Source organism: Nannospalax galili, unplaced genomic scaffold, assembly GCF_000622305.1.
Source record: "Nannospalax galili isolate Female #2095 unplaced genomic scaffold, S.galili_v1.0 scaffold31, whole genome shotgun sequence".
Classification (NCBI taxonomy): Eukaryota; Metazoa; Chordata; class Mammalia; order Rodentia; family Spalacidae; genus Nannospalax; species Nannospalax galili.
This window is the reverse complement of record NW_008332149.1, coordinates 1127542-1152506: the sequence shown is the minus strand read 5'-3', so window position 1 is coordinate 1152506 and position 24965 is coordinate 1127542. Positions and strand designations below refer to the sequence as shown.

The window sequence follows — 24965 nt, the reverse complement described above, 5'->3', positions numbered from 1 at the left end:
TTGGGTGAAATACTCGGTAGAGGTCTGTTAAGTCCATTTGATATATGGTATTGTTTAATTCAGATGTCCCTCTGTTAACTCTCTGCCATGTTGACCTATCTAATGGAGACAGTGGGGTACTGAAGTCCCCTACTCTTAATGAGGTGAGATTAATCTGGGTCTTAAAGTCCTGTAGTATTGTTTTTATGAAGTTGGGTGCACCAGAGGTTGGTGAATATATGTTCATGATTGTTATATCTTCCTGGTTTATTATTCCTTTGATCAGAATGAAGTGGCCCTCTTTATCTCTTCTGAGTAGTTTTAGTCTAGTCTATTTTATCAGATATTAGAATTGCATTGCCTGCCTTTTTCTTAGTACCATTCGCTTGGTATATTTTTTTTCCATCCTTTCACCTTAAGGTAGTGCCTGTCCTTAAAAATGAGATGAGTTTCTTGTAGTCAACAAAAAGGTGGGTTTTGCTTCTTAACCCATTCATCAAGACTGTGTCTTTTGACAGGGAAGTTAAGTTGATTGATATTTAAAGTTATTAATGAAAGATAATCCTGTCATTTTTATTTCTGTTTACATTCTTGATATAGTTGTACTTTTCCACAGTTATACCTTCATTGAATTTCTTTCCGTAACCCCTTGGGTATAGTCGTTCCTTTCCTCAGCTCTTTGTATTGTTTCAAGAACTCTCTGAAGGGCTGGTTTTGAGGGCATTAATTCTTTCAGCCTATTTTCATCATGGAAGATTTTTCTTTCCCCTTCAACTATGATAGACATTTTGGCTGGGTAAAGTAATCTGGGTTGACATCTGTAGTCATTTAGAACTGGGAATACTTTGGTCCAGGCTCTTCTGGCTTTCATAGTTTGCACTGAAAAATCAGCTGTAATCCTGATGGGTTTTCCTTTATATGTGACTTGTTTTTCTTTTGAAGCTTTCAGTATTGTCTCTGTTCTGAACGTTTAGTGTTTTTACTATGATGTGCCGTGGAGAGTTTCTTTTCTGGTCCTGTCTATTTGGTGTTCATTATGTGTGATGGCTAATGCTGGATGTCAACTTGACTGGATCTGGGATTAACTGAAATGAGAGAGATCTTCTTGATTAGATCATCTGAAGCTGGAAGACATACCCTAAATGTGGGTGTTACCTTCTGATGGCAGCCCGTATAAAAGGCCATGGCAGAGGAGAACACCTGACTTCTTGCTGCTTGACTTCTCTCTCTCTCTGGTGAGTTTGTCTTGCTGCTGTAGACTGAAGACTAGCTGATCTTTTGGAATTCGTCAGACCTTCAGCGCCAGATTGGGACTACTGAGACATCCAGCCTCGTGGATTGAGTGACTATGGATTCTCAGCCTCTCCAGTGTGTTGCAGCCATTGTTGGACTACTCGGACTCTATCCTGTGAGCTAAGCTGATAAATCCCTATACATATATATTCATTCTACCTGTTCTGTTTCTTTGGAGAACCCTGACTGATATAATATGCTTCTGGCATTTGTATGGGCATGTCTTTCTTTAATTTTGGGAAATTTTCTTCTATAATCCTGTTGAAGACCTGTTCCATACCATTATCCTAAGATTCTTCTCCTTCCTGTATGCCTATGATTCATAAGTTTGGTCTTTTATTTTCAATGGTGTCACACAATTCTTGCATATTCCATTCTTGTGTTTTCTCAAATTTTTCATAATCTTTCCTTGAGTGGTCTAATTTATCTACTTTATCTTCCAGTCTTGATACTCTGTTCTCCATTTTGTTCATCCTATTGGTGAGGCTTTCTCCTGTTCTTTCCTTCTTCATTTTAGCCTGAGTATTCTTCAATATTTCTAACTCTTTTCTGAATTCATTCAGAAGTTTATCCCTATCTTCCTTCAGTTCTTTTTGATCTCTATGTTTTTTCAGCTCTTTGATTTCTTTGTTTATATGTTCTTTAAATTCCCTGAATTCTTTTATCATGTTTATAACTGTTCTTTTGAGTTCCACATCCTGTGTTATCTCTAGGGAGTTCTCATTGTACTCCTCCGGATGACTGTTGGTACTTGGTGGGGATATATTATTTTGGTTTTTCATGTTATTATTTTTTCTCTGTGACTTTGACATGTGAATTTCTTTTGTAGTTTCTGATTCTTGTTTGAGACTCAAGCCTTCCTTTGTTGAGTTTAGATCTCCTTCTTTGTGTAAACTTTATGTGCCTTTGTGGTTTGCTTGTTGGGCATGAAAAGTTGGTTGCTGTAGGCTTCAGGTTCTCTCTTTTCATTTTATATTGGAGTGGCCTAATTGCTTTTTTCTTCAGGAGTTCCCATAGAGGCCCAAGTGAGGTGAGGCTCAGATGCTCTCAGGGTTTCTGCTAAGGTCTGGATCCCTCCAGAAAAGATGCTGTCCTCAGTAACATGAGGGCTGGGCTGGCCTGGGAGAAGGGCCCAGGATAGATGCTGGTCTCAGGAAGCTGGTAGCTGTGCCACCCAGGGAAGTAAAGGGAGGTGAGGGCAGGACCAGGCCCAGAGGGTTCCTGGGGGCCGCAGAGAGGAACTGGGTTGGTCCAGATGCAAAGGATCAGGAAGCAGTGGTGGCTCTGGGCCTAGAGGTTAGCCCTGTGTCTGGGGTACCAAGACAAGAAATGGGCCAGTACCCAGGCTAGGAGAAGAGATGTGGTGGGAGAGTTGGGAGGGTGAAAGAGGCTGGGGGAGTCAAGGTGCTGTGGGCATGCTGGACTTACCCAGGAAAGGTGCTGGCACTGGGACACTGGAGGCTGTGCAGCCCAGGAAGCAAAGGGATATGAGGGTGGGACCAGGCCCAGAGGGTTCCTGGTGACCAGGAAATGTGCTGGCACCAGGACGCCCGGAGGCTGTTCAGCTCAGGGAAGTAAAGGGAGGTGAGGGCATAACCTCTTTTATAATTAGATTTTTTTTTTAACTATAGAGGTGTTTTTAAGCCAATCCACGTTTCCTTTTAATTTTACAATTGAGATATTGAACTGCTTTTGATTAGTAGACTCCGAAAATGTTAAACTTAAAATCAGGCGATTTAAAATAGTACTTGTATTTCATGAACACTAAAATGTGCCTACATGTGGAACAGAATTTGGAATTCCCCGAATGAGAACTGTGAGATGATGTCACACAGGCTGTTGGAGCCAGCACATTCTGGAAGCTCTGACTTCCCAAAGGGAAGCACTCAACTTGGATCTCAGTTACTCCTAACAGGAATGATGAGATTATAGCAAATTATAAGTTTGAGGAATTCCTGGTAAACACCATATTCCTTAATTTATCTTCTTTTCTTTTGTTTTCCTCCTTAGCAATTGTCCTTAATCAGGTCCCGGCTGGCTTCATCTTGGTAAGTGCATTTGGTCAGCAGATTGCTTTCTTTCCTTTTCTCTGGGCTCACTGTTACCCAATTTCAGATGTTGGATTAAGCATATTATGTATTCCGTAAGAATAAGATTTCCTGGGAGCATTCAGTGTTTAGCAGGAAAACACATACTACAAGACAGAGCAAGGCACAAGAGGCTCTGAAAAGCAGACCTTCCCGGTCTCAGCCTGGGCAGGAATTATCTGGAAGCTTCCACAATCTTCTTAACCCTGAGATAGCATAACCTAGAGGGTTTTTGTTTAGTTTTGTTTTCCTTCTCTAAAAAAAATCTCCAAAATAGGTTTGCACGTTTTGGGCAACGACATTTAGGAGTAAGTCCCTTAGTTCATAAAACATTTTAAACCTGATGTATAGGGGGTCAGTTCTGAGTCAGTGTGAGCTCAGAAGGCCCAGGTGGGAGACAAAACGCTAGTTCCAGGGCAGGCTGTTTTATAAAGGCCCATCACTCCTATAAACAGTAAATACTCTCTCCACTGACTGTCCTCATTTCCTGATCACTGAATTTTTACATCCGAATCCCTTTTCAACCACAAATAACCCCTCTTACTACCCTGGACTAGGTTGGGCCTCTCTGTAAGACTCTCACGGTTTGCCTGCATAGAGCTCTGTTTGGGTCCGTCCATTCCTCCTTCACTGAAGGAAGCATGGAGGGTGGAAGTTGCCAGTGACGATGTGAGAGAGAGACCACCTTTACTGCATAGGGCACTTCTCTGCCAGGTGTGAAAGACGTTCGATCTGAGGACGAAGGTCATGATCGGCATTGCTAGGTGCTTACTGATTGCTGTGATTATGCTGATAAGTGGTGTCCTCTGTCTTTACCTCAAAATATCCAAGGCAATGAAGTGAGTCACGTGACTTAAGAGTGAACAACACTCTCCAGGGGACAATGGGGCCCCCTGCTGGAGAAGGACCACTCCTGCAATGGCCATAGGGTGGGTGGGGGGTTTCAGGGTTTTCCTTGAAGCCTGGGGCTGTGAGTTCACAGGTAGACTGTTCTCAGCCTGGGTGCTGTGTGTACCTGGGATGCTGCGTGTGCTGGACACTGTGTGCGCCAGCACTGCTTTTCTGTCACTTGACCTCAGTGAGCAAAACACCTTCAGGTGTTTGACAGCCCCTTGGCCGAGTGTCCTTTCTGTCCCCAGTCTGTAGACTGAAGAATCTGCAGAGGATGCTGAGGTGAGCTCTGTCTCCTACTCACACAGAGCGTGACCACAGGGACCTCTTTTCCTCTCACTGGGAGGCACTCGGGTGTGCTCTCGTTTACTGCCAAGGGCCCTGGGGACAGTGAAGAGGGTCAAGAGCGCAGAGGCCCCACGGAGGACAACTGACAAGGGGGTGTAGGTCAGATGTGAGATGCCTGAAGTTGGGAGAGGAGCTAAAGTATGAGAGACACTGGTCGTCAGCTGCAGTGGTGACTCCGTTGTAGGGTTAGATGTGGAGCCCAGGGCAGGGCCCAGCCAGCTGCAGCAGCTTCCCCACCATTCCCACACCCCATGGCCTGCAGCAGGCATTGCGTGCAGTTCACACTCCCTGACTTTTATTACCCGATTTCGTTTGCACAGTAATTCTGGGAGGGGAAGGGATGGGAAAGTCGCAGAGCTTTAATCCAGGGCTGGTGTCCCATGTGCGATGGGCTCCTGCTCTGGACGTCCCACATAGTCCCGACAATTGTTAGAAGCTCCCTGGGAAGGAAAAGCCTAAGCTCACGCTCTGTGTGTGTGTTTTCCTAAGAACTTCGAAGGAAGCAGATGCTCTAAGCTGTACTCATTCATGCAACGTCACCCCGGACAAGGTCATCCAGGCCAAACCCCTCCTTGCTGAGTCTTCTCGCGCCCTCCAGTGCTGTGATGCATGTAGTGTCTACGCTGATGTTGGCGGCCTGCCACCTTGCTTTTGTGACCAAAGTGAAGGACTCTGACATGGCTGTGGTGGGCCAAAAGTCTTCATGAGCAGTATTTCAAATTTCTTAGTAGAATATTTTATTATGCAAGTCAATTTCTGTAATGTTTGTATTCTTATGTACTATCTAATATGGTATTTGTATACTTTGTATAAACATACAATAATGAAAACAATGTGCCTTCAATTGTTGGTGGTGATGGTTATGCATGCCTTTTAATTTTTTTTACTCATTTTAAGACTTGAGACAACTAGACTGTAACATTATTATGTTGCAATGCAAGCAGGAAAATTAGAATAGAAAATAAAGGGGCCATATAAACAATTTAAAAGGCAGGATATAATTTTGCTAGATGCCGAAGATTTTTTAAAAGTATTTTAAAATTTAACCCAAAATTTCTTGTGCCCAAAGAGAAACAGTGTCTCTGAGAGAAATTACATTTTTGCTACTAAATTCTGCTTGAATTTTGTCACATAGAACACCTTTCTTTTTTAAAAAATTATTTGTATTTTATGTGTGTGCTGGATAGCTTTAGTGTCAACTTAACACACCTGGGTTGAAGAAGTCTCAACTGGGGAATTGCCTCCATTGAACTGGCCTGTGGCCATGTCTGAGGGGCATCTTCTTGACTGTTGAGTGATGTGGGAGGACCCAGCCCACTGTGGGTGATGCTGCTCCTGGGCAGGTGGGCCTGTGTTGTATAAGAAATCGGGCTGAGCCGGGGCCAGGGGAGCAAGCCAGTAAGCAGCATTCCTCCATGGCCTGTGCTTCAGCTCCTGCCTCCAGGTTCCTGACCTGAGTTCCTACCTTGGGCTCCCTGGTGAACTGTGACCTGGGAGATGTAAGATAAATAAACCCTTTCCTCCACAAGTTGGTAATGGTCAAAGTATTTTGTCACAGCAATTGAGAAACAAACTAGAACAATGTGTATGAGTGTGTTGCCTGCATATGTGTAGGTAGACCCATGTCATGCAACACCCACAGAGGCTAGAGGAGGGCATTGGATCCTCTGGAACTAGGGTTACAGTTGGTTGCTAGCTGCCATGTGGGTGCTGGGAGCCGAACCCTAGTCCTCTCCAAGAGTAGCCAGTGCTGTTAACCACTAGCCATCTCCTCAGCCCCACCTTTATTAAAATTCATTTTTGTGTGTGTGTGTGTGTGTGTGTGCCTGTTTGTGTGTGTGTGTGCCTGTTTGTGTGTGTGCCTGTTTGCCTGTTTGTGTGTGTATGTGTGTGTGTGCCTGTTTGTGTGTGTGTGTGTGCCTGTTTGTGTATGTGTGTGTGCCTGTTTATGTGTGTGTGCCTGTTTGTGTGTGCGGCATGTGCATACAGTACCCACAGAGGCCTGAAGAGGGCGTCAGATCCCCTGGAACTGGAGTTACAAGTGGTTATGAGTCACCCAATGTGAGTATGTGAACCAAACCCTGGGTCTTTACAAAAGAAGCAAGTGCTCTTAACCCCTGAACCATCTCTCGAGCCCCAGGAGAAAAGTGAAGAAAATGAGGGCCTTCCATTTGGATTTTTCCAAGATTCAGAGTAGTCCTCAAGCCCTGGCACTTGCTAACAGCTGGTCCTCGATCACTAACTTGCCTCTGAGGGAACAGAGTTTCCATAGGCACAAATTATCCTGCAGGTGACACTGGCCTCTTTCTACAATAATTGCTAGGGCCAAGGCACAGTCTTCATCTTTTTAAGAACCTGAGGGTAAAGATGAGAATGGGACCAGAGCAGAAGGAGCTGTGGAAGAGGCACGGAGCTGGAACCTAGGTCAAGTAAGGGGTTCATGGGTTCACAGTCAGGATCAGGCTTTTGCTGCCAAGTGATAGAATTCTGCAGGCATCACAGTGCTCACAACCACCTAGTCTAGGTGTCAGTCACAGAACAGGCACTTGGATGAAAGTCTTTGTGGGTGTGAATTACAGGAAATTTCCCACAGAGAGAACAGGTACTACATCACAAAGTTCAGCTCCCAGGTCCTGAGGCCAACTGTGGCTCCTCCTTCCCTCCAGACTCCCATCATGCTCAGCACTCCAGGGAGGCATGAGTTCAGATCGCTATTCAGAGACTTATCACCTAGCATATAAAATAAAACCTCCAAAAGCCTCTTTTTCCCTAAATTGCCTGTGACTAAATTTCTTTGCAACTCAAATCCAGAGCTTAGTTTGCAGTTCAGAGTCAGAGGCACTGGGTTGTGGAACAAGAGACTCTTTGTGTTATGAAGACTGGATGGTGGGAGGACAGAACCAGTTTCCAGTCCCTGCCTGGCCAGGTGGGTACAGTCAATACCATTCCACTCTTGCCAAAGAGGTGTGAGCCACTGTATCTCCATCAGAAACATCTTTGCAGGTACGCTGGATAAGAGTGGGGCTTGTCATCAAATATGGACGATCAATGATCCAAGGTAAACTTTCTTGGGACTAATTGGGAAGAAGGCCACATACACTAAGAGTCACATAATCAGCTGGAACCTAGAAATTTAGCCAGTTTTCCAAACACAGGCTGTGCATAGCAATGAGTTAGAAGACAAAGTTTCCCTGAGCTCCAAGGATATGGAAGTCCCCTGTTCTAGTTTCAAGGTGACCCATCCAGTTTTGATTCCTTATTTCTGCTTTGATCAGCCCTCTGGTGGAAAGGTCTGCTTTCATCTCTGCTCAGCCCATTGACTAATAAAAATGTCAATTCCAACTTGGCACTAAATTTGTTATAATTTTGTTTGTTAACTGGAGATCATTACTCAGGACACCTAACAGGTTCTAGGCTTTCTGTTAGAAATCAGTTTCTACCCTCAGGTGCTAATAAATACCTTGAAGAGAATAAAGACTTGGCCAGGCATGGTGGTGCAGGTCTGTGATTCCATCACTCAGGAGGCAGCAGATGTAAGAGGATCAGAAGTTCAAGGCTAGCCTCAACTCCAGAGTTTGAGGTCAGCCTGGTCTATATAAAACAAGAGTAAATAAAGTAAGTTGTCAGAGTGCAACCTCCCTGTCAGTGATGCCAGGGCTGGGGACAGCACCACCTGCAATAGTCAGGAATTCCCTCCCCCACCTGGGGACTTCCACTCAGGCAGAGCTGAATCCTTGACTCTGCTGCAGAAAAGAATTTCAAGAGGAGTCAGTAGGAACCAGAGCTGTAGTTCATTAAGAGGCAGTCTCAACAAATTAAGAACAGGAGTTAATAGTCAAGGAAAAGGAAGTCACACCTGAAGTGTGGGCGTGGGGTTCTCAAGGGAGGGACACACTCCATTTCTTTGAGCTGGTCAGATAGGATTTGGGTGATTTCCGAAGTCATCTTCAAAGAGTTGCTAAGAAGTTTAAATTAGACCATAGGAATACTCCTGAGGTGTGCTGGACAGGATTATAATAGACAAAATACTAGAGCACTGTGAACAACTGTTGCTAGTTTTGTGTGAGATTCCCAGAAAATACCCAGGACAGAATTAAGGACACACTCAGGTCATGCACACTCGATTCAGCCTGGCTTGTTTCTATTTTAGTATTATTTGGAACTGGTTCTATATAACAGAAATAGTGTCTCTACGTTGGCAACTTTCAGAGAAATGTTAATTTCCAGGAATTCTTGATTCTCAACTGGTAAGAGACTCCAATCATCCTCTGGTGTGAAGAGCTCCTTTAAACCTCTCCAAGTCTGCATAATTTCCTCTTTGTATCCTGTCTCATCCCTACCCGAGTCCCGCACAGAGCAGCGGGGGTGGCTCTAGGCATGGTGGGACCAGGTGAGGTGACCAGTCACCTCTCCAAGTCTGCATAATTTCCTCTTTGTATCCTGTCTCATCCCTACCCCAGTCCTGCACAGAGCAGCGGGACCACAAGGGGAGGAGCCCTCTGCATTCATTCAGGATCGATTCTGCAGCACAGTACCAGCTTAGCAGGGATAGGACCCAAGAAACACCTGTGAACTAAAGCGCTTTTAGCTCAGTGAAATGTGAAGTGGGAAACACCTGAGGAAGACAATCTCTGGTTCCATATGCACTTGTGTGCTTGTCCACATAACACAAATAACAGAGTGCGACAAAATCCAGCTCACTGGAACACCTCCTGGTCTGTGATACTGGGTTCTGTAAGACAAAGTTCAGGTGTACAACAGGCCTTGGTTCTAGAGTATCAGGGACGGGGAAAAAGTGATGGCTGGAAACCACCAAGCTAAATGAGATTCAGTCTTTGAAAGAGGCACACGCAGAAGGGGCACTACAGGGAGAGGGCAGATGGAAACAAGGGAGGCTTCCCTGGGGAGAAGACATTTGAAAGTAGTCTCCCAGGGTCAGCAGAGGAGATGGAGGGGGAGACCTACTGGTGAGGCCTGGAAAGGTCTGCGTAAACCCAATAGAGACCTCTACTTGGTATTTCCAAGTTCTTGTCACCATCAAAGAAAGAATTCAGAGATGAGAAAGGTATAAAATGACAGAGAAGTTTTTATTATGGAGCAGAAGTGCTAACAGCACCGAGGGGGTGCTGCTCGAGTCACACTCTACAGGCTCTTCTCAGTGGGTCTTACTTTAAATCTGGGAGTGCAGTATGAGGTTACACAGGTTATTTTTGACCAGGGCTGCTTGACAAGTATATTTCATTTCTTTGTTGTGTTGGTGCAAATCATGTCAAGCATGGCATCTGCAGTTAAGGCTGGGTTTCTTCCCCTACAAAGCCTAATCTAATGTTTATGGACCCATGGGAAGCTGTTCCCAGGATCTGGAGGCGTTACCAGCCACTTCCACAAAGAGGAGAGACAGAAATTGGTCAAGAAATGGGTTTACAGTTTTGACCAGAATGGAGGTGGGGGGGTCGGGGTGTGCAGGTGTGGACCATTTCTCTCTACCTTCCTGTAACTGTGAGCCAGGAAGCATACAGGTACGTACACACAGCTGTGAGCTAAGTTGTTAGGAATGTGAGTTGTTCTAGCTCTCAACTTCAGGCTGTTGGAGAAAGGATTCCTTCTTCAACTCAATTACACGGTTACAGAAGCTGTGTGGTTTATCCGCTCTAAGTTCCCACCTTTTACAGTTCTTATTCTGTAAGATCTTCCCTCTGACCCCTTCCTGCTCCATGGTCAGTCCTGTCACAAAGGAGCAGTCAAGGACCACAGATGAGGACGCAGAGCCAGGCAGGAAGTGATGCTGGAAGGGTGAGATGGAGATATTGCCAAGGCCTCACATGATAGCTCACGCCTTTAATCCCAGGACTCGGGAGGCAGAGGCATGTGGATCTCTGTGAGTTCTAGGCCAGCTGGGGCTACAGGGAGACCCTGTCTCAGAAAGACCAAAAAAAAAAAAAGTCTCACTTAGGAGTGTAGTTTGATCCTGCAGAACCAGGCGGGGAGCCCTAGATGATGACCTATGGGGGCCTAAGTCATGGACAACACTCTGCGAATCAGTGAAGACACTACTACCAGAAGCTTCAAGACCATGAGTTGTTGGGTGGAGCTTGAGTGAGATTTCTCGATTAGGAAATGTCAGCCCTGCAAATGCTATGACTGACCCATTAATACTGGCTCATAAAAGACCAGCAAGAGTGTGCTGTGTTCTCCACACTGTGGCACCTTTGCAGGATGATGAAAATAAACAATTATCAAAAGAACAAAATAGATGGGTATGAAAAATCCCTTCTTAGAAAAAAAAAGTAATTAAAAAATTGAAAATAAGAGTTCCATTAACTTACAAACAGACTGCAGTGGACGTATTTATTTGGGGATGCAGACACATCACCCTTCAGCACATACACAATGGCTGTAAGTTCTGAAACTAAGCCTGCTGGAGACTTGCATTCCCCTTGCTTGATCTATCTGAACCCTCATCTCAGATTCTCAGAATGTCATGCATTAAACATGCTAGAAAGGACTCTGGGGTAAGAACCCTTATCAGTTCCAGAAATGGGGCTGAGATCAAACAAGACAAATGCTTCTGTTTTACCCAAAGCAGGAAGACTGAAAATGAACACTCTGGCTCTGATTACTACTTTCTAACCTACAGCTACACTGTAAGGAAACAAACAGTATTCGGTGTAAACTAGCACTAAACATGCCAAACGCTGTATTTATTCATCTCAGGGAAACAATACAAAATGTAAGTTGGTAATCTGAGTTAGAGGCTCCAAGTATTCAATTTTCCAAAAATAATTAGAAAAGAAAAATATCAAATATTCTAAGCATTATTTTTCACACTCCTGAGACTATAAAATATCTGTATAAATAAAAAATTCACTTCAAACACATTGGTAATATACAATACACACTAATGAGCTGCATCAGAAATTCTTAAACATTCTAAAGACTTAAGCAACACAAATATACAAACATTTCTTTAAGAGTAAAAAATATAGCAAGCAAAATAACTTAGGGCCACCATGTTAGCTCTCGGTGTGTAGCACTGGACCTGTGGTCACAAGCCCAGTAAAAATGAGCACTGAGGTCACTGCCAGACAATGCTCCTTCAAAAGACAGCAAATACTTGCTGCTTTTCATAAACTTTTTGGGTTTGGGCTTTGTAATAAATATGAAATAAATATCTGCAGTTCACTGTACATGTGGCGAGCCTATCTTTCCCCATTAGAAAGCCTTTCTCTGGAGTCATAATGTCTCAGTGCCATCCCAGAAGGTGGGGAGTTGGGATTCTGGAGCAAGTCCACTAACAAAGCAATCTTAGCATCTATGTGCTCCCGGAGGTTGTAGATTCTCTGATCAATGTAGTCCATAAGCTTCTTTTCCATCAGTTCCATATTTTTAGAAAGAACCTTTTCCAAGTAGGAACAGATGGGCTGTTCTTCCATCCTAAAAATAAAAATTTTAAAGTATTATGAACTTTCTCCAATGCTATGACAAAATGACCAGGCTACAGCCACAGAAAAGTAACCAATACATCAATCACTGGATCCACCAGCAGAGACAAAGCCTTCAGCACATGAACTTTTCTAGGGAACCCACATCCAAACCATAAGAGGTTCCCGTCATAAATGCAATACTTCTAGTAGCTATAGGGTCATTCTGTTATCTACTCCATGTTGGCTGAATCTAGTACCCTATTAACCCATTACCTCTAAGTTACCAAATTTATGAGCATAAATTTTCAAAGAGCCATTTTTCATTTCATTAAATTTTCTCCACTCTTACAAAGCACCTGCTTCAGGCTCTCAAATGTTGGCATTACAGGTTCATGCTACCACACCCAACTTTAAATTCCATTTTTTAATAGCAGGACTATTCAGAGTATTTCATATTTTTTGAGTAGCTGTGTGCTGCTGATTTCAGAACTGTCTTTACTGACATAAATTTTAATGCTACAAATACTCTAACCTCTTTAGCTATAGTCTACAAATTCTCACCTGCTGTAATTTTACTGTTTTATGGATTTTGTTGGTTTTTCCTGAGACAGGGTCTCCCTGTAGCCCCAGCTGGCCTGGAACTTGCTAGGCAGACCAAGCTGGCCTGGATCTCACCGAGATCTGCCCGCCTCTGCCTCCCTGGTACTGGGATAAAAGGCAGTCTCCACCTCACCTGGCTGTTTCATGTATTTATAGAAATATTTCTGTTGAGACTTCTTTTGTGTCTGTGTATATATTGCATGCATGCAGACGTGTTTATGTATGTACATGCATGTGCTTGTGGAGGCATGAGGCTGACATCAGCGTCTTCCTCTAGCACTCAGCTTGTGAGACAGGGTCTCTCACCGAACCTAGAAGTCACTGATTGAGGAACACTGGCTGGCCAGCAAACCCCAGGGATCCTCCTGTCTCAACCTTCCCAGTGCTGGGATTACAAGTGTATACCAACATGCCTGGCTTTTTACATGGGTGCTGACCCAAACTTGGGTCCTCATGCTTACATAGCAAGCACTTTACCAACTGAGTTGCTTCTCCAGCCCCTAGATTTCTTGAATAAGATCAACTTTGTTGTTTAATCCTCCAGGATTGGGGAAACTTCTTGGTGTCTCTCCATTACTGTTATATGACCTCTTGCCTGTCTTTATGGTCTGAGAAAATATTCTCTATGATTTCAGTCCTCTTAAATTTGGTCAGGCTTGCTTTATAACTAAAGATATAATCTACTCCTATGAATTTTCCACATATATGAAAAAAGTGTATTCTGCTATGTTGGCAGAGTCCAGAATAAATGTTGACAAGATTATGTTAGTGGTTGGGAATGTTTAGTTCCAAACTAATCCAGGTACCACATTTTCAGATATAAACTTTAAACTAAGAGAGATTAAACAGGATAGTAAAATGGTTACTCTAAACTGTGACCAGAGCCCTGAGTTTCAGACTAGAACAGTACTTTGACACACTGCGTCTGTGTAAAGGGTGAGGAATATACTACTTAGCTTTCTCTTAATCAAATACATGCCACAAAGATAAGACATAAGACCAGAGAAGAGCTTCTACACTGCAAATAACCATGCCATTGCAGCTTCTGAGTATTTCAGACACAGTCGAGATTAAACGTAATCTACAAAGAAAATGTTACAGTGGCATGTATAACATAGGTAACTAGAAATTAGTATAAATAAAAATAAAGTCAAAATTCTGTTTCTCACAGCTCCTCCCCATTCATACAAGAAGTTGTCTAGTGCAACTCTTAGCTGACACTTGTATCCCATCCACAAACACCTGAGACCTGTACAATAATCTCAGGCACTCCTAGCAACCCAGTTCTCTCTGTTCCCAGTACAGATGTCAGTGATGGTCTGTAAATACTGTTTTTCTAAACTATATTTGTCTTGAAGAAAATACTTACGCAACACTGACAACACCTTCTTGGGGCCTGGAGATGTTCTGTTGCCACCTGGCGTTATGTCCCACACGGAGATGGTTAACTTGACTACATAAGTTCTGGAGAAAAGGCAGCAACTCAGAGTTGGGGATATTTGAGTTATCACTTGCTTTCTTTGGTAGGAAAGAAGATGTTGCGCTTTTAAGAAGGGAATGATTTTCTGGTACCATTTTACACTCGTGGTTTGTAATGTTTCCTTCAGCAGGTGGCTCTGTGCTTTTACCAAGGAAAGTCTTTAAATTTTCAGTCACATCTGAGGATGTCAATCCAGTTCTAAAAGGAAAAGGCGTAGAGGACGGTTTGTCTGAGACTCCCTTAGGCGAAGGCTGCAGCGCAACCATGTGCTTGTGTCCAGTAGTTGCCCAAAGCGACGGAAGCTGCTCTCCAGTGGGAATGCAGTTCTGAACAAGGAAGACAAATGTTAGAGAACGGAGGCTAGCCTTTGGAGCAGCTGCCAGGACCGGACACTGCATTCTTTCCTTTGACCTTCAAGCATCCTCATGAAGAAAGCGATTACTACTCGAGGTTAAGGAGAAAGGTGAAATCAGTCAGTGAGTGGGAGGGTTTAATCATTTGACTGTGGCTTTTCCTAAAGAACACAGTAAAATTACTAGCATGCATAGTAAAACACCAACATAGTATGTTTTCACTACTAAAGGCTTCCTTAATTTACGGCAATAATATCCAGTATTCTCAATTGATCACTTTTTAAAAAGATTTATTTTTATGTGTATGTGTATATGCCTGAGTGTGCGTATGTGTGCCATGTGTGTGCAGGAACCCAGAGGCTAGAAGAGGACAATGGAGGACCCCTGGAGCTGGAGTTACAGGTAGTTGTGAGCTACCCAATGTGGGTGCTGGGAACTGAGCCCAAGTCCTCTACAAGAGCAGCTTGTGAGCTCTGAACTGCTGGGCCATGTCTCTAACCCAATTGACCATCTCCTTAAAAATCAATATACAACGCCCAGCTTCCAATATATGGGAAGCTATTTGTTTTTCCCTGGTCATATCTTATGCAATGAGTTTTTCAGGGCTACATGGTGGATGATTAAACACTACTAAAGTGGATGCTCTATAGGTGTATTTGTGACAGTTTCAATGACTAAAATGAACTACCACTGGCTATGTTTGCCTTAAGAATTTCCAGGATAATAAGAGTTATATTCTGGGGCCACAACTAGACTGGTTACTTAGTATCTTTTCTAAGAAAATCCTGAAACTGCACTATCTCCCTACTATGCTTTTCAATGTCTCCACTAAAGAAATGAAGAAGGATCTCTCACCTGACTATGTCAAGGCATATGGCTTGATCTTAATGTCACCTAGATGCCAACAATAGATTTTTAACAGGGGATATCATCATCCACTTATTGCTCTTCAATAACTTCTGAGAGACAGATCCAAAATAAGACTAAAGCCCAGTGTGGTGACATATACCTTTAATCCCAAATACTTGGGGAGCAGAGGGAGGCAGATCTCTGTGAGATGGAGGCAAGCCTGGTCTACATAGCAAGTTCTAGGCAACTGGGGCTACAGGGAGACCCTGTCTCAACTCTTCTGCAAAGTAATAAGATTAGCTTCATATACTCATCTAGATGTTTAAAAAAAAAAAAAAAACTGTCATAAGGCCAAGCCAGGTAACAGGCATTATCCACAGACATTTCCCAGAAGTATCAGTAGACAAAATAAAGCCCCTGACTTTATGATGTCTATATGATCCATAAGAAGGGATGGCCTGGGAGGAGGGAAGGAAGGAAAGAAAGAGAAAATATATCCTAGGATGTAGATGGTGATGAAGGAAAAATAAATGAAGTAGGCGAGGGAGATGATGATCAGAGAAGTGAAGTGGTGACAGGAGGCTGAAGAGAAAATCTCTACCAACTTAAATTTTGAATCAACTGCAACACATTCCATATAACAAGATGAACTATATTTATAAAACAGTATACACACCTATGTGTGTGCATGTATACATATATATATACACAAAATTGTAACATTAGGCACATTTCCTTTAGTTCACAGGAGCTTTATTCAATCACAAAAGCCTTTTCTCTATTATAGCTCAAAGATTACACAGTAGAAAATTGACAAATATACACTAATAGTAATAATATTTAGATTATAGTCAAAATCATGGGTTCCCATTATTTTACCAGAAAAAATAAATAGAAAATTTTAAATGTAAAAGTATTTGCTAAGGACTTTCTTTTTTGACAGGTGTATACTATTTGTTCTTTTTTTACTGCTTTGTTTTGTTTTGGTTTTGGTTTTTGAAACAGGATCTCACTACGTAGCACTGGCTGGCCTGGAACTCCCTATGTAGGTCAGGCTGGCCTAGAACTCCCTGAGATCTGCCTGCCTCTGCCTCCCAAGTGCTGAGATTAAAGGCCTACACACTGCACCCAGCATGTCTGATTATAAGAAATTCATTCACTATAAAGCTGGCAGAAATGTAAACTGCAGTACTGGAAAACAGTATGGGAGTTCCTCAAAAATATGAAAAATAGAACAACCACATGATCCAGAAGATCGAGTCTGGGCTCCAGAGCCCTGGCAGCAGTGTACAAGTGATCCATTGGTGTTGCCTGTCCGGGAGGAAGCCCTCACATAAGTTTCTACACACAAAGAAATTGGAGGAGACCCAGCAAGCTGTTACCCTGGTTACCTCTGGGGACATAATGACAGTGGCGAGACACTGTTATTTTCCACCTAATACTTCTGTTTGAATAAAACTCACAGAAAAGAAAACTTATTACAGATTAAAACTGGAAAAATATGAAGAAATATGCCTCACAAAATTTTATCATTTCATTTTTTCCAAACTCAATTTTTTGAAAAATTGAAATCAATGAAGTGAAGATATTCAATCCATTACTCTTTCAATCGTTTCCAAAGTCCTTCCACGATTTTTTTTCTTTTTTCTATCTTCTATTAACAGGGTAGTTCTCAAGTTGTAATATGCATGATCCTCACCTGGGGTGATCATTCAAAATACTGATTCCAGAACTCCACCTTGGAATTCAGGAGGTAAAAGGGCCAGGACTCAATCTTCTGAAGGACTTTGTGTTCTAGGAATCATTTTTTACAACCATCTTCTAATTTCTTTCATTCTAAACGTCTTGCATGAAATACCTCCACATTCCCCAAACCCAGTTACTAATTCTTCATAATTTGATTTATATCCTATTGCTATTTAAACTCACTCCCTGAAGATCTCCAAGAAGTATTAGTTGATAAAGAGAATGGACATATATATGTATATATACTTAGAGCCATAAACAGACAAGTTTCTGGTTGCATGTAACTCACACTTTAGTGACAAAAACAGCAGCCATCAAATATTTAACAAAGCTATCAAAACTATGATAAAGATTAGGAAGGACACACTATTATACACTGGATGACAGACAAGGTCCCATTAAGGATATCATGATTCAGGTAAAATTGGAGTAATAAGAAGACAGATTCACTAATATGATAGGGGAAGATTTCTAGCCAAAGAGCACAGCTGAGCACAAAAGTCCTGAAGTAGCAACACATCTGAGCAGGTGAGGAATACACACATCAGAATGTCTGGAGCCAGACACCCAAGGATATGTGGCAGTCACAAGGTTGAAGGAGAGCCCAGATAACAAGGCATCTAGATTCACTCTAACTGCAAAGATAAGCGGTCAGGGGCTTTACACAGGGAAGGACGTGGTCTAGCTGCCTTTGAGCTCATGCCCTGTTGGAATGTGAAGGGTGGGTTGTAACTGAGCAGGAGGACCAGGGAGGAACATCCAGAAATGTCTAGGTGAGACTCCAGAGGGCAGGAAGCAAACCACAGACTGCCATTTGTTTTGAAATGCTTTCTGTGGCTCCTTGAGTCTTCAGTTCTCAGGGTTAGTGCCCACTCAATCAATTAAACTAGTTTTACACGTTCATCTGCATTATTTACCTTATACGTCCACATCAATCCTGTGACCTTTGCAGTGCTGTCATTAAATTTTGTATAATTTTATTATAGACATGACAGAACCTGCTGAAACTGGTGGGACAAGCCGAGTCACCTCACCTCTCGTGCTGCTCGATCCCACTACTGACGAGCTCTTCTGGCTCCTTCGTCCTCTCCCCGTATTCTGCCAAATGTGGCTACTCTACTCAACTCTAACCTCTCTAGTCACAAAGTTCCTACTGTAATGTCATCTCTCAAACCTCCCTCTAGCCAGCCACTTCCATACCCTCCACCCCTAATCACAAATGCTAGAACATCCTTCTAGGCAATCCCTTATTCACAGTTAAATTTTATATTTCCAAACGACTCTGTTTTCTCCTGTGGTACCAGTACTGGTAGCTGTCTGGTCCCAATGGCTTCGCTGTCTTTGAATCTCACACCCCCATATCGTGTTACTGGCCTAGACGCCATCACCTCTAATCTGGATGAGAGAGGTCACATGTAGCTGGGCTCGCCTTTCTTTTGATTTACCTTATAGTGAGAGTGGATTAGAATCTCTGAAAACACAGGCCAAAAACATTTACCAATTTAAATAAGCATTCTAAACTCTATGATCCAGCACAATCTACCTCAAGCTCCCCCGTCTACTCACTTGAGGAATGAACTCCTCATTTCATGCTGCTTCCTACCCTTCCCACACCAAAGGTCTGCCCACTACTGGCACTCTCTAGTACAGCCACCCTCCAGCACCGGACTCACTGGCCTTTCTTCTTTAATTACCCAAATAAAACGCCACTTACTTCAATACACCTTTCTTTTCCCTTCTTTTAAAAGGGAGTTTATTTCAGCTCACAATTCCAGGTCATAGTCCGTCACTGTGAGAAGTCACAGCATTAGCTGGAAAGGAGCTGGGTACATCTCATCCGGTCAAGAGCAGAGAGAGCCAAATGTGCCTGCTTAGTGCTGAGCTGGCTGTCTTCTCTAAACAGTCTAGGGCCCCAAACCCAGGATGAGTCTTCCCACATCAATTAAAGCAATTAAGACACCCTCCCTCCCACATACAGACACACCCACAGGCTGACCCGATGTAGACAATCCATTGAGACTCTCTCCCCAGGTGGCTCTAGGTTGCGTCATGTAGCCAACTAAATCTGGCCATCACAGGCAGCTCGTACCATATGCTTAGACCCAGCCTTGGAGATATTCCTCAGACCCAGGATCAGACATGGCCTGTACCTTTGAACCCAGCATGGCCAGTGTATTCCCAAATGACGCTCTACCTCTGTGCTATCCCTAGGACAATATCCCTGGCCAATGGCTCCTTGACTTGTTGGCCTGCCACCCCCTCCCTAGGGAAAGACCTAGTGAACCAAGGAGGAGTAGCAAGAACAGTGTGCTGGGTGGGTAGGAGAATGAATGAACAGGAGGCCAGGTGGGGATGTAGTGCTTCCCTCTCAACAGGGGCCTTCTCAGGGTCTCCTGCTCCACTTGCCTATGGTGTCCCAATCCTGGAGAAGGGAAGCCGGCAAGTACCACTGGCCAGCACTGAGGCCTCCCTGATGGCTCACAATGACTCTCACAGGCCTTAGCAACAGCAGCTGCAGACCTGGTCAGGGTTTACTAGCTCCTGGCCTTGCATTGGCATTTCCTAGGTCATGGCCCCCAGTACACCTTTCTTAATCTGTTCCACACTTAAAATGCTTAAAGGTAGGTTACAGACAGACTGATAATCCTTGTACCTTCAAAAGGGAGCAAGCCAGAGTCTTGTTCACCGAGTTCTTAATTCTTACTGAATGAATGTATAAAATCAATTCATGAAAAACTAAGAGCTGCAATCAAAACATTTTGTAGAAGGCAAGTCTAAAAAATGTGACTTTTCAAAACTAGATGAAAATGAAGTCAATAGTAGACATTAAAAGAAAATTTTAATATATTAGATTACCTTATAAAAGGCCAACATTAAGAAAAAACTCTTTTGGTCTATATACGTTGGGTTGTATGGTGTGTGTGTGTGTGTGTGTGTGTGTGTGTGTGTGCGTGTGTGTGTATGTGTGTGTGTGTGCGCTCACAAGCATGTGTGGGCACTCAGGCCAGAGAATAACCTCAGGTGTCAGTCTTTACCCTCTACCTTGCTTGAAACAGGGTCTCACCCCCACTGCATATACAAGGAGAGCTGGTCTGTCAATGTCAATGGGTCTCACCTCCCAACTTTATGAAGGAGCACAGGGATTACAGACATGTGCATGACTGCATCCTGCTTTTATGTGGGCTCTGGGGATCTGAACTCAGGACACCAGCATTTTAACCACTGAGCCACCCCAGCCCAAAAATTTAAATTTTTTAATAAAACATATTTCTACTTACCTGCTGCTGAAACCTAACCATATTCATCAATTGCTGAGCTCCAGGTGATAACTTTGATCCCATGGACTCCATTATAGTTTGGATATTGTCAAGGTCTATCCTGGATCCTAGAGTTGGAGGGTTTGGTGAAGGACTTGCTGAACTTGGTCTCACGTGTACCACAACTTTACTGATGAACACAGACTGCTTTTCACCAAAGGACAGCAACTATTAGGAAATAAAATGTTCCAGAAAACAATAATGGTATACAATACAATCATCAGTTAAGGTTACTCCTTAGAATTAACAAAGCAAGCCAGGGCAGTATAATTAAAAATTAACTTCAAGTACATTTTAAAGTTTTCTTTATAATAGTTATAAAAAAAAAGTTCCAGTTTATCATGAGGCTTACATCAACTATTTAAATAAAGATATCTTTTTTCAAACTGAAAGATGCAAGATAAAATATACAGAGCTAAGCAGGTCATCTTTCCATCTTCTAGTGTCTTTCTCAATCTTTTTCTTCAAAGATTTCATTGCAGAGATTGTTTACATTTTCGGTTAGGTTTATTCCTAGATTTTATTTTATTTTTTTTGAGGCTATTGTAAATGAGAGTATTTCCATGATCTCTTTCTCTGACTACTCATGACTGGTATGTAAAAAGGCTACTGACTTTTGTAAGTTGATTTTGTAATCTACTTTTACTGGAAGTGTTGATCATTTCTAGACGTTTTCTCATGCAAGTTTTAGGATCTCTTATGTATCGTCTGCAAATAGGGATAATCTGACTTCTTTTCCAATTAGTATCTTTTTCCTTATTTTATTGCTAGGGTTTCAAGCACTACATTGAAAAGAAGTGGGGCTAGTGGACAACTCTGTCTCATTTCTTATTTTAATGGGAATGCTTCCAGTTTTTCTCCACTTAGAAAGATATTGGCTGTGGGTTTGTCATAAATAGCCTTTATTACGTTGAGATATGTTTCCTCTAGTCCTATCCCTTCTAGGACTTTTATCATGAAATCCTTATGTTGGATTTTGTCAAAGGCCTTTTCTATATCTATTGAGATGATCATGTGATTTTTGTCTTAAGTATATTTATATGATTTGTTATATTTATTGACTTACTATGTTAAACCATTCCTGCATCTCTGGAATAAAGCCAACTTGATCATGGTGCATGATCTTTTAGATATATGCCTGTATGCGGTTTGTATTTTGATTTTTTTGGGGGGGGTATTTTTTGAGACAGGATCTTCCTGTAGCCCGAGCAAGTCTGGGGCTCACTATGGAGACCAGGCAGGAGATCTGTCTGCCTCTGCCCCCTGAGTGCTGGGATGCTGGGATTAAAGGCTTTATTGAGAATTTTTGCAACTATGTTCACCAGGGATTATTGGCCTGTAGTTTTTTTGTTGTTGTTGTGTCTTTACCTGGTTTTGGTATTTGAGTAACACTGGCTTTAGAGAAGGAATCTGGAATTCTCCCTGTTTCTGTATGGTAGCCCAACAATATCTACATAATGACAAAACCAGTTGTCATGCCAAATGTGGATTGGTGAGATTTCACAGGATCCCACTTCTAGATGAAGAGCTATAGGCAATCAACAGATCCTGAGAGAGGGAGAATCAGTTTTCTCAAGGGACTAGATCCTTGGTAAGTTATCTAATCCCAAGGGGTCAGCCCTAAACACAGGTACACAGGAGCACCACTAAATGTACTCAGTGCATTTGATATATACATGTTTATTTATAAATGTTTAGATGTATATGTAATAATTATAATCAAAGATGAGGACAAGAAATTGAGAGGTAGTTAGGGGACATGGGAGGAGTTAGGGGACAGGGGAGTGCTCAAGACCCTAGGCTTGATCCCTAAAACTAAGTCTTACTGTCCTCTCTGATAATAAGCACAGACTTTCTGAGCTAAAAAGAACCCAAGGATTTGGTTCCTTCAATCTCTTACTTTTACTCATGAAGTATAACCAAAGAGTTAAGCAAGTTGGCCAACCAAAATTTAATTAATATTAATTCAGCTAGTCGGTAACAGAGTTGAATTAATAATTATGACTTAAGATTTCCAAGTCATGTGGGGTGTGGTGGTATACACCTTTAATCCCAGGGCTATGGAGGTGAAGGCAGGCAGATCTTAGTGAGATGGAGGCCAGCCTGGTCTACATAGTAAGTTCCAGATCAGCAGAGCTGCAGGGAGAACCTGTTTCAAAAAGACAGAAAAAAAATAAAAAAAAAATTCCCTGTGGTAACACACGCCTTTAATACCAGCACTTGGGAGGCAGAGGCAGGTGATTCTCTGAGAGTTTAAGGTCAGCCTGGTCTACTTAGTGAATTCCAGGGCAGCTTGGGCTACTGGGAGAAAAAAAAAAAAAAAAAAAAATCCAACTCAGTGCTCAATGCCAGGCTTAGTGGCACATGCCTTTAATCCCAGCACTAAGGAGGCAGAGCAGGTAGATGTCTGAGAGATCGAAGCCAGTCTAGTTTACATAGTGAGTCCTAGGCCAGCTGGGGCTATAGGGAGACCCTGTCTTAGGAAAAAAAAGAAAAAAATCAGCTCAGTGTTTGGGTCCCCTGTTTGAACTTCTCTCATGCCATGCTTTACTTACTGGAACAAAGTTTTGCTTTTGGCTTTTCTGGCACTACAAAGTTATATAAAGATTTTTAAAATTTTCTTAGCTCAGCTTTATGAGGCTTCAAAATATAGTGCTAACACACCAACAAAACATTTTCTGTAGCTAGTAAATAAGCACAGCTTAAAAGGAAATTTCAATGTTGGAAAGGATTGATAATTTAAAAAACACACATATATCCTTTTATGGGCTTACTAAGCATTTCGGAACTAACCCTAGGATCAAGCTGACCTAACTGTAGTGCCAAACCAAGGGGAAAGAAGTACGTACGGAGCAAAAAACAACTTTATTAGAATTCAAATACTAAACTGGGTAATGACTTACCTTTATTTTGCAGGCATGTGTGGAAGACTGCAACTTTAGATATTTTTTGTACAAAAGAATCTCCTCATGTTCACTAAAAAAAAAGAAGAATTTGTATTAAAAGTTACTGACTGTAAGTTTCAATTGTTACATTTCTGAATAAACATTCCCAGAATGCTGCTACAATTCTGAGAGTCCTGTTTCCAGGTCAGGCACAGGAAGTAAGAGGTTCCTGACTGCACTACTCAGAACTACATGGGCCACTTACCAGCCTCATGAGAGAATGAACACGGAAATACATGTACAGTCATGAAGTACACAGTGTATTTTAAAGCTCAATAAACATGGCTATTACTTCTAGATGCACAGCATATAGAACAGCGCATAGTTTGAGTTACAGTAAGGATAGATTTGGGCAGAATCTTTGTAAGAAGAAGCAGGCTGATGTTGCAGTCTTAGGTTCCTATACCATATGTAATGAACTTTCTAGAATGAAATATGTTCAATGTTTCAGAATGTGTATCTTTAAGGAGAGAGACCCTTTGAAGTAAAGGAGAGAAAGGAGACATACTTCTAAGGGTTTCGTTCTAATAAAACTTGTCCACTAGCCCCAAGTCTCCATATTTATACACAGGCTGATCTCCGCTGTCTTTAAAAGGCTTAGTGGCCTACTCTTCCATGCCTACTGGTATGTTTTTATTTTCTCTTTAATGCCTCCCATCAGTGTCAGAGAATCAATAAATGTTGCCTTAGCTGTGAATAAAGATCTAATTCAGATGAGTACTTCTGCCAGAACAATCACAAACCTGTCATCCAGGACAGTGCAGACATTCTTGCCCCGACTAGTTCCACAGTACTCCTCCCCTAGGTATACTTCCATATTCCTTGCTGAACTCAGAACGCCAACCGAAAGGATCTCTTCACCTCCATTAGGCCCACTCCTTAGGTAAAGGAAGCAGGGGCTTTCACCTCCGGGGCCAGGGCTGCTCTTCAGATTCACCAGCTCCTGGCTGAGAAGGAAAATGACAAAAACATCATAGAGTACTTGCCTAAGTAGAACCCCAAAACCCACTGATCTCTTCAAACTCCCTTCCACTTGCCCTGAGGACCAAGTACTTGCCAAAGCACTGAGAGACACTCAACACAGAATCTGCAAGGCGCAGGGGCCTAGGTATCAGGGCTTCAGACCCCATGACACGGGACACTCCCCTCCCCCTTGCCTTGACCACCGACCTTCTACTCAGCCCTCTAATACATTCTCAGTCAATTAAATACATTTACTGGACCCTGTTGTGCTTTAAGACAACTGTGTGCTTCTCTATGGCTGGGCTTGTTCCTGTGCCTGTTTCTCTGAACAGAAGTTCTTGCCCCTTTGTGGGGCTGGGAGACCAGGTAGGTTCCAAGAGGAGCCTGGAGAGGCATCCTCCTGGCCCAGGACATCCAAATCAGAGTTTCTAGGCCTCTCCCACCCAGCGTGCAGCACAGGCCCCTCAGCCTTGCCAACATCTGGGCTGGCTGCCCTCTACCCCTCCACTGGCCTTAGCCCATACCTGAGCCTAGGCTGGGCACCCTCTCCCTCTCCCATCCCCTCCTCTTCCCCCTCCCCTTTTCCCTTCCCCTCCTCTTCTCCCTCTCCTCTCCCTTCCCTTTTGCTCTCCTCCCCTCTCTCCTTCCTCCCACCTCCCCTCTCCCTCCCCCCTCTTCCCACCCACTCCC

At 42.9% G+C, this 24965-nt stretch overlaps 1 protein-coding gene across 1 annotated transcript in view; it reads right to left on the bottom strand.

The window, feature by feature from the left end:
* Nucleotides 1–9686: 9686 nt before the first annotated feature.
* CUNH10orf88 (chromosome unknown C10orf88 homolog) overlaps nucleotides 9687–24965 on the bottom strand; it is a 16147-nt gene continuing 868 nt past the window's right edge. The window contains exons 2-6 of the mRNA XM_008827259.3: nucleotides 24056–24259; nucleotides 23271–23343; nucleotides 20329–20535; nucleotides 13992–14428; nucleotides 9687–12032 (exon numbers count right to left, since the gene is read on the bottom strand). Coding sequence (XP_008825481.1) covers nucleotides 11798–12032; nucleotides 13992–14428; nucleotides 20329–20535; nucleotides 23271–23343; nucleotides 24056–24259 — 1156 coding nt within the window. The 3' untranslated portion in view covers nucleotides 9687–11797. The remainder of the gene's footprint in view (nucleotides 12033–13991; nucleotides 14429–20328; nucleotides 20536–23270; nucleotides 23344–24055; nucleotides 24260–24965) is intronic.